This window comes from Dufourea novaeangliae, unplaced genomic scaffold, assembly GCF_001272555.1.
Source record: "Dufourea novaeangliae isolate 0120121106 unplaced genomic scaffold, ASM127255v1 scaffold233, whole genome shotgun sequence".
In the NCBI taxonomy this organism is placed as follows: Eukaryota; Metazoa; Arthropoda; class Insecta; order Hymenoptera; family Halictidae; genus Dufourea; species Dufourea novaeangliae.
The window spans coordinates 54,773-63,859 of record NW_015374104.1 but is presented as its reverse complement, the minus strand read 5'-3'; the positions used below and the strand labels follow the sequence as shown (position 1 = coordinate 63,859).

General features: G+C 34.1%; 1 protein-coding gene across 1 annotated transcript; it reads left to right on the top strand.

Moving 5' to 3' along the window:
• The first annotated feature begins 559 nt into the window (after window positions 1-559).
• On the top strand, window positions 560-7,504 carry LOC107190811 (integrator complex subunit 2). Its single transcript, XM_015579695.1, has 5 exons — window positions 560-843; window positions 912-2,998; window positions 5,602-5,806; window positions 5,877-6,183; window positions 6,970-7,504. Exons 1-5 carry the CDS (start codon window positions 560-562, stop codon window positions 7,420-7,422), a joined length of 3,336 nt encoding a protein of 1,111 aa, XP_015435181.1. The 3' UTR covers window positions 7,423-7,504.
• Window positions 7,505-9,087: the final 1,583 nt, after the last annotated feature.

The window sequence follows — 9,087 nt, the reverse complement described above, 5'->3', positions numbered from 1 at the left end:
ATCAGCGCTCCACGGGGACCCAAACCCTGCCTAAATTCTCAATTACAAATCTTTATAAAACGGTCACGCAACAATCTAAACATTTGAAGGATTGGCGGGAAACCGAGAGGCCGGTAGAGGGAGACTTGGTAGCTGTGAGGCCGGTGGTAGTGAGAGACCTGGGAGGTTCATGTGGTAGGTTGGGTTAGGTATTGAAGCCGACTCCCGCGTTGTTGCCATTTTTACCTTCAGCACGGCTAGTACTAGAATTGGATGTGGTTACGTTAACCCCCACAAGAGTATGACGGCCCTGATCTCTAGTGGTGACAGTTTATCACAGTTACCACAGCTTACTTCAAAGTATTTAGCCAATGAGTGTTGAAAATGTTTAGAAATATTTTATTTGTGTGTCATGCAAATTTAATTTGACACGCGAAAGAAACAGGAATAAGTATATTGTTATTTTAAATAGAAATAAAAATATATTGGTTACAAAATAACATAATTTGTTCTAAATAAGTGATCTTTGAATTCTGAATATGTATGACTTGAAACAGTAATAAGAAAATAGTTGACAATCATGCAAGCAAGTACATGTGTAACACCTCGAATTTTTACTGCAATACAAAATGTGGACATACATGAATTATCGATGTGTTCTCATAAAGAAATACGTCCAATTTTACCATGTTTGGTTCGAATGAGTTTAATTTCCCCGTTAGACATAACAAAGGATTGTGTTGAAGAAAGAAAACAAGTTTTGACAATTTTATCTGGTATTGAATCAGTAAATTCAATAATTGCACTGCTGTCGATAGATTTTCATGCATTGGAGACTGACGTTCGAAAAGAGCAACAATTGAGGTTAGTTTTACTGATATTGTTTATAGTAGCTGTAAAAATATTGTAAAATGAATACCTTATATTTTTAGGCAGAAGTTGGGTAGCTTACAGAGAGATAGTGTTCTTGCACAGTCATTGCAAAGTGGTCTTGCTTTAGAATTTGAACGCAGTGAGTCTACGAGACGAATAAGACTAGTTCTAAGTGAATTGTTATATATAGCTTCTCAAGTACAAGAACTACAAAAGAATCAGGAATTTCAAATCAAACAATCCGATTTATTTGATAATGCAGTATACATGGAAGAGATTTGTTATGTGATTTGCATTGCTTTAGCAGAATTACCAACATTGTTGTCAATTCTAGATATTACGGAAACATTATTACATGTTAAACATGGTCCAGAAATAATTTGTTGGATAGTTGCTAATATTCCTGATAGTTTTAACGAAGTATGTGCACATTTAATCGCCAATGGTGAAAGACAAGAGGAATCAACATTGGGCAGAATTAGAACAATGGCTTTGACAATGTTATGTCAAATGAATCCTAGACAAGCATTAGCTGTAAGAGCTAAATGTGTTGAATTGTGTAGGATGCCAGCTTTAGCAATTACATTAAGTCTGGAACATGAGAATATAAATAATGATGAATTAGAAAGTGATATAGTTGCATTTGTATCAGGGTTATTGCTTGGTAGTGATCAACAAGTGAGAACATGGATCGCAATGTTTATTAGGAATGGACAAAAACGTAAATGGGAATCTCACACAGCATTACAGTCTTTAAGAGAAGAACTTCTCAAACGATTGCAAGCAATCACTTCCCAAAATGCAGGTCAATTGCCAGAAAGTCAAGTTGTTCAAGCTAGTGCTTTACTACGCCTTTATTGTGCATTAAGAGGCATTGGAGGCATTAAATTTCAAGATGATGAGGTAGCAATGATTGTTCAATTGCTAACATCTCATCCTCCTCCATCTCCAGCTGGTGTAAGATTTGTTTCTTTAGGTCTTTGTATGCTTATTGCGTGTTCATCATTAATAGGACATCACAATCTTGAAAAGCGGAGTATAGAATGGGTGCAGTGGCTTGTTCGTGAAGAAGCTTATTTTGAAAGTGCTAGTGGTGTAACAGCAAGTTTTGGAGAAATGTTACTTTTAATGGCTATACATTTTCACAGCAACCAATTGTCAGCTATTTGTGAACTTGTGTGTGCAACTTTAGGAATGAAAATACCAATTAGACCAAATAATTTAACTAGAATGAAGCAAATTTTTATGCAAGAGATATTTACAGAACAAGTTGTTACTGCTCATGCTGTTAAAGTTCCAGTCACAGCTAATTTAAATGCAAACATTCCAGGATTTTTGCCTGTACATTGTATTCATCAATTGTTGAAATCACGAGCATTTGCAAAACATAGAGTTCCAATAAAGAATTGGATTTATAAGCAGATTTGTAATAGTGTGCCACCACTGCATCCAGTTCTCCCTGCTTTAGTTGAAGTGTATGTCAATTCAATTTTAGTAACCAACAACAAAACATCAGAACACACGAATAAACCAATTACGGAAGATGAAATCAGGAGAGTATTCCAAAATAGTGTGTTTGGTGCAAATTTTGATTTTAAGAAAAATAATAATGTTCCTCAGAGAGATATAGATAATATAGACATTGATATTCCAAAACCTTCTCTTACATCGCAGTTATTACTGTTATACTACTTATTATTATATGAAGATGTCAGATTATCCAACATGCACACATTCATCTCACAGGATAGAAAAGTTAAATCATATTCAACTGAATTTCTATCCGAGTTACCAATAAAATATCTACTTCAGTTAGTTCAGAGAGATCAAATGAATTATGCAGGATTATTTTCTCCTCTTCTTAGACTATTAGCAACTCATTTTCCACATCTTTCATTAGTAGATGATTGGCTTGACAATGAGATGATTAATATAGATTCTACAGTTATGAACTATGAGAATGTAAAAATTACTGATATGATGATTATCGAGACATTTTCACATATTCAAACATGTCCTTCGAGAACAGGAAGACTGTTAAGACAATTAATGTCAATGAAACCAACTGATATCTGGCCTCATGCTGAAATTATAATTTATTATTTCAAGGCAATTTTAAGTCAGCGAGTTCCTAGATATATTCAAGGTAAGTTTTTATTTACTTACAAAAAATATTTTTTAATAATTTCATTTTACATGAAAATTACATTACTGTCCACATCTAATAAGAGTTTTTTTTCATCATTGGAACATAATTCTGTCTACATATAATTTACATGGATCAATGTTATTAAAATTCTAGAAAAACTAAGATATATTATTTTATTATTGTAACAAGTAGTTTTTACCTGCTCCTAAAAAACTACTTTTTAATAATCATCACTTCAACATTGTTACTAAAATAGAGTTCGTTCTATTTTTATTTATTTCTGCTGAAATTTCTGATCAAATAGATAACAGGCGAATTGTGCCATTTTTTCTTCATTGTTGCGTGAATATCTGTAGAACGTTTGGAACGTTGATGACGAATTTACCGAATCGTTATTTACAAAACTCCTCTAATGAAACCATTCAAACTACATATATTTGAAACATTTCTGATATCACTAAAAAAATGAAAAAGATATTTAGGTGTTCGGTTATAGTTAAGGCGCTCTTTATACACGATGTTCACGCTATTAATCTCCAGTGTTTTTTTTTTCATAAACAGTATATTTGTGAGACAAATAGAAGAGTATAACGTTTTACTATTTCTTGTACGCAGTGCGATGGCTCGAATAAATGTATTTGTATGTGTAATAGTCTTCCTTAAATTGATAACCATAATTTTTTTATACCAAATGAAAACGGTTGTCGAGACGAGTTCAATGACCTGAGATATGTTAAGAAACAATGTCTTAAAAATGCAGAAATGTAGGTGATACTACGAAGACTTTACGCTACATTCAATACTGCTGGTATTGTAACTGCCGACATTGAAAAAATTTGTCTTGTGGTCGTGTATTTCTTTTTTTTTTATTAATTTTGTGACTTTACCTAGTAATAGTACTAAATGTAGTGTTATAAAGTCCCCAAAGTGTCTCTTTTATTTTGGCCTCTTTAAGACATTAGAAAAGCTATTACATATATCACATATCAGTTAATTTGTCCTGACAGCCGTTCTGATATGATAAAGAATAATACATCTATTAATTTAATCAATCACTCAACCCCATCCGGACAGTTTCGAAAAATTAGATATCCAATTTCCACCCCCGCTTTTATCCGAAACTTCGATAAATCTATTAAATCTGTATGTCCTATATTATCATATCATTATCATTAGTCTTTTCGATATGACTGATGTTTGCCGCATAATGTGATTCTACTCGTGTAATGAAGTAAAAGTGGCACTTATGAATATCACTGCACACTTTTAGGTCTAAATACTACATAAAATTCAGAGTATGATACACTTACAGTGTCGCAGTGTTAACTACATACATATCCAAATACGTATATTATTTAAGTCACTAATGTAGTTAGCATAATAATATTGTATTGGCCAAAAAGTAATAACGGATTTCTGCAATAGATGATGTTTTTCTGATTGCAATACAAAATACAGTTTCTAATTAATAAAGGATGTACATAGTATTGTGAAAGCTACCACTTTAAGGCGCTGTTAAAAAAAAGATCATTACGATTGGGTTATATTTCCTTTAAATTGATCTTGTTTTGAAAATTAGTGCCGAGAAGGTGTAGTTTCGAACAATTATGCTCTTTTATTTCCGGAAAGGGAAAAACGCGGCACAAACGACAAAAAAGATTTCCTTTGTGCACATTGATGGTGCTTTAAACGAACGAAATTAAAAAACCACAATTACTTGAAAATGCACATTCTTATCACTTATTTAAAAAACAAAGTCGATTAAAAAAATTTAATCCAATTCTAATGATTTTTGTTTTACATGACGCGTTGAAGTGTCAGTTGACACAATATGTACATATATACTTTATTAGTTAGATACAGTGCATTGTTTTGAAGTCAGAAGAGCATATATTTTAGAAATCTACCATTACTTTTTTTTTGTTATGTACATAAATATATATGCAACATCGTTTCTAAGATTTTTAGTATTAAATTTTGCTACTGTTTTTATTCCTTACCACTTTGTACGTTCATTATACAATATATTGGGTTGAGTCATAAGTAATTGCCGTTCTTTTGCACTAACTTTATTACTCTTCTAAAAAAGTTACGGAATAACTTAATCTAAAACAAATTCTCTATTATTAGGTACAACTTCTTCCTATTTATTCGGCAGTTTGTCAGTTCTTGAAGCAAAAAAGTTAAGTAGTTTTAGTAAGGAGAATGTGCCGATGAACTCTCGTATCTCCAGAACGAAATTTGGTAAATCAATTTCAAAGTGTTCAGATCTACATCTTGACCAATAACGTCACATATCTTGTTCGCAGTACTGGTCGCATTATTGCCATTTTGGAACTCTCACAACACTACATGACGAATATGCTGTTTTGATTTCTTAATTTCTACGGCCCAGAAAATTGTACTAGTACTTGATCTAGACTTGCAGACTGTTGTCCATAGACTTCTTTATCCTTAGACATAAAGTAACTGCCATAGCGACAAGGGATTGTAGGTCATTTAAAATTCTCGAAAAAGTTAATGACCCAGTACCTGCATCGGCAATTACTTGTGACCAAACGCAATATTTTCTCCATTAAGATGTTAATTTAATTTCTTAGAGTTATACAAGCAAGTATGGCTCCGGCTAAACACAGTTCTTCCAAGATGTTTATGGGTGTTATCAATAAACGCACTGTTAATAGAAAATTCTATTGTAAAAAATGTGTCTTTAACACAAGAAAACATTGTCTTAGATCCTTTACAAGTACTCAGATGTGACACAAGAGTCTTCAGATGTGCTCCAATTTTATCTATTATTTTAAGGTAAGTGTTTGCAAAGTTTTAAATTTGTTTACTTACTAGAAACTATTATCTTATAATAAATCTTTTTTAGAATTTTACAAGCTGCATTAGCGGCCTCTCGATCTCAGTTATCCCGACATATACAGGACAAACCGTTAACTGAAAAAATTGGACAATTATCAAGCGACAGCGAAAGAGAAGATTTAAGAACAGCATTAGTAGCGGGACAAGAGAGTGCAGCTGTTCAAATATTATTAGAAGCATGTTTAGAAACAGAAGAAGACAGACAAACTCCTGGACAAATGTGGTCCCTAAGAGAAATTCAAAGCATCATTTGTTCATACTTGCATCAAGTGTTTATAGCAGATCCATCATTAGCCAAATTGGTTCACTTTCAAGTATGTTTATTATTAAATTACCGATGATCATGCAAATCCATATTTTTGTAGAACACTAATTTACAAAAGTTGAAATTAGTCCAAAATTTATTTATATTCCTTTAGGACTTTTCGGAACATGTAAATATTGTATTTTCACGTATGTAAAAAATGCAAAAAATTTGTGGTGCAATTATCACTTATAATGGGAATACACGATCCGGAGGAGTGTTTTTTTAATGGAATTAGATTTGAATTATAGGTGCCGATGTATATAAACAATAGGCAAAATATTAAGAGTAGATGATCAATTTTAAGCAATTTGAAGCATTGCAATTTCATACATAAATTATAAAATTTAATTTAGTTTACATCTGCGGCATTGATCGAGGGGTTAACTGCGAGTCCTTGTAATTTGCGGTACATAGTTGGAATCTGGAAGATTGATATGTTTTTCTTGTAATTACTTTTATTTTTCTTATAATTTTTTATGTATGGTCTTTCTTCGTCTAGGATATAATATAGATATATAAAAAAATTGCATTAAAGAATATATTTGCATTAATATTATTTATTACAATAGTGTTGGATCATTGTGCGCAGCGTATTGCGCTCGGTATGGATAAAAGACAACCCTGCGCATAAACTATTTTATATTTCTGTTTATATTGATTGACTTCAATAATTTAAGCGTAATTTCATTAAAAAAGCATTTGTCTATATAATGCTTATCCTTTGTTAGTTGAAAATTTTGAAATCATAATTCTGTATAAATGCTTTTAATACTAATATTCTCTTTGTTCACAGGGTTATCCAAGGGAATTGTTACCCATAACAGTTACTGGTATTCCATCTATGCACATTTGTCTCGACTGGATTCCTGAATTGTTATCTCAACCAGAACCAGAAAAACAAATATTTGCTGTAGATTTGGCTTCACATCTTGCAATTCAATATGCTTTACCAAAGGCTTTGAGTGTTTCTCGGTTAGCAATTAATACTCTGGTAACACTTTTAGGAGTATTATCTGCTAAAGATCGTGTAATTTTATTTTTGCCTGTACTACCAGCCTTAACGCGTATATGTTTAGCTTTTCCACCATTAGCTGAAGATACTACAGGTTTACTGTTACAGCTTGGTAGAGTTAATTCTGCTCAAGCAGCCTTAGGAGATAAATCTGCAGATATTTTATGTCATGAAGTTACTGAAACTTTTTGTATGTTATTACAAAAAGCTATTTTACAGTCACGAGTATACTAACAAATTATACGTTTTCTTGTATCAATTATGGACTTATTGTTTTATTTTATTTAATTACAATAAAACACTTTTTATCTAAACATTTGGGGGGTATAGATTGCTTAATTCCAATTATTTCAATACATTGGAGATTATTTATGAAATTAGGAAAAGATAGGAATGTATTAGTACTATATGTATTATGCTCAATAAATGCTTTTTTAAGGGAATCAGGTACAGAGAACACTTGTGCTGAAAATATAAATCATTCATACAACATGATTGGAAGAAGAAAATTTGAGCTTCCATCTGCTGGCTTTGAGTTTCATAAACAAATGAATTGCTTCTTGAAAAAGTTTGACTTATGGGGGAAGACTCCGTGGGTCGTGAGCTGTATCCGTGCGTTCACACAAGCAACGGGAACCATTTATATTCTATGTATACGCGATGCATGAGAGAGACAATCGATTTCGTAAATACCAAAATACACTTCGATAATTGCACAAATGAAGTTTTCGCGGATATAGAACACACGGGTAGACTTCACTACAGAGTGGTTTAGTTCGTATTAACATCAATAAACACCATACGTTGAAAGAATTGGAATGTTACGAAGTGTGCGATTGGGACAACCACCGATGTAAACATACAAGATGGCTGCTCAAGTCACATTTTGTCAAATATCACATGATTTAATTGTTTTCTCGTCAAAAGCAGACCAGACCACCCTGCACACCACTGTCACACTATTGTAGAAATGCGATTTTTGTCAATTTATCACTTCTGGAAGGCACATGGTGGTGTTTACGATTTGACGCGTCCAGGTCCAAACCATAGACATATATAGACGGAGCATGAAATGAGCAGGGCAGTAAGATTCGCGGTAAGGGGGTGGTTAGTTATAAATCGGGTAACTTCGTTCCTTTTCGGTGCTATTCGGGTATACAATCACGTTACATACATGTATGCTATGAGAGATGAAAAGAATATACTTATACGTTAAAAATTCCGTATGTCATGTAGTTTGTATAGATATATGTATTTAACAAAATTAATAAATAGTATAAAGCATTAAATAATAGTACGGCACACAGCCCACCAGCCATTAATAACGAGCCGAATCGAGCCGAATGCATCCGAAGCTAACCGACTATCTAACGACCGCTGTCTTTTTCCCTCCAATCCTACGGTCCCCTCGCCCAAAGTGGTAGCTTATGCTCCGTCATAGCCGACTCTAGTACTAGTTGTGCTGAAGGTAAAAATGGCAACAACGCGGGAGTCCGGCTTCAATACCTTTTTTTTTTTTTTTTTTTTTTAACGTAGGGGAAATGCCTTATGCACACCTCGAAGTCCTGGGGTAGGACTCCGAGGTAGTGTGGGACTCTCAACCACTAAAACCCCCGCGGCAGCCTTCTCGGGCGGAACTCGGCGGTGGCGGGATCTCGTGTGAACGCACCGCCACCACCGCGCCTATGCTCCCCTTATCGGGGAACCCGTTCCGTGGGGGCGATCGAACACCCCCCAGAGGTGACCACTACCCTGGTCACCATTCGCGCGTCTCCAGCCGCGTTCTGTCGTTGCCTGGGCCATCTGTAGGTCGCCTCGTATGATCAACACGCCGTCCTTGCCTCCCTTACACGGGTCTTTTGTGCGACAAGTGTGCTCCTTGTCGCACTCACCGGTTGT

Excerpts from the sequence above, each read along its gene's own strand:
- LOC107190811 (XM_015579695.1), top strand. The coding sequence starts at position 560 with ATGCAAGCAAGTACATGTGTAACACCTCGAATTTTTACTGCAATACAA. Across the intron at positions 844-911 it reads CGAAAAGAGCAACAATTGAG|GCAGAAGTTGGGTAGCTTAC; the intron begins GTTAGTTTTACT and ends TTATATTTTTAG. Across the intron at positions 6,184-6,969 it reads CCAAATTGGTTCACTTTCAA|GGTTATCCAAGGGAATTGTT; the intron begins GTATGTTTATTA and ends CTTTGTTCACAG.